This window comes from Seriola lalandi, unplaced genomic scaffold, assembly GCF_002814215.2.
Source record: "Seriola lalandi dorsalis isolate HSWRI2012SDOR001 ecotype SW California unplaced genomic scaffold, Sedor1 jcf7180002045256, whole genome shotgun sequence".
NCBI classification, from domain to species: Eukaryota; Metazoa; Chordata; class Actinopteri; order Carangiformes; family Carangidae; genus Seriola; species Seriola lalandi.
This window is the reverse complement of record NW_019515824.1, coordinates 1-620: the sequence shown is the minus strand read 5'-3', so window position 1 is coordinate 620 and position 620 is coordinate 1. Positions and strand designations below refer to the sequence as shown.

Below are 620 nucleotides of genomic sequence, written 5' to 3'. Positions count from 1 at the left end.
AGAGTCACAAAACATGTCTGGATATTTAAAAAAAATAGTTTGGAAGTGAGTTTCCTGATTTTTCCTCTTGAGGTGTATCGGTCGGTTCGGTCCATGGTGGAGGCGGAGCTAAAAACGGGTGTGGTCAACTTCTCCTGGCGAACAGATTCGGGCTGCAGAACGCTGCTGAGGCTGCATCGATCTCTGCTGTGGTTGAAGCTGATGTTGGAGGGTTTGGCTGAAGGACCGGACGCAGATGGACGGTTCAAAACGCCCGGGGAGCTGAGCAGGTAACGACTTCGTCACAGAGCGTCGAATATACCACAAGACAATTCTTACGCCTGGTCAAGGTGTAAAACCTTCAGTCCGTCTTTTGTCTCCTTCCCTCAGAGACGCCTACAAGGTGGCGTTGGCCCCCCACCACCATTGGGTGCTCCGTCAGGCCGCCGAGCTCGTCTTCCTCGCCCTACCGGACAGACAGTACTTCCTGCAGCTGGTGTGTGTCCAGGAGCAGCAAGAGGCTGCGCCCGTGCTCCGCATCATCATCCACGCCCTGGCGCTGGTGCACGCACAAACTCAACGGATACTTGCCGAACACGACATGCTGGAGCTGCCATGACCGACAACAACACGATGGTACA

The 620-nt window shown here is 54.8% G+C and overlaps 1 protein-coding gene across 1 annotated transcript; it reads left to right on the top strand.

The window, feature by feature from the left end:
* The first annotated feature begins 51 nt into the window (after positions 1-51).
* LOC111648663 (ceramide-1-phosphate transfer protein-like) lies at positions 52-613 on the top strand. The gene is made up of 2 exons (XM_023398434.2): positions 52-269; positions 370-613. The coding sequence occupies exons 1-2, from the start codon at positions 94-96 to the stop codon at positions 596-598; spliced, it is 405 nt and encodes a 134-aa protein (XP_023254202.1). The 5' UTR covers positions 52-93; the 3' UTR covers positions 599-613.
* Positions 614-620: the final 7 nt, after the last annotated feature.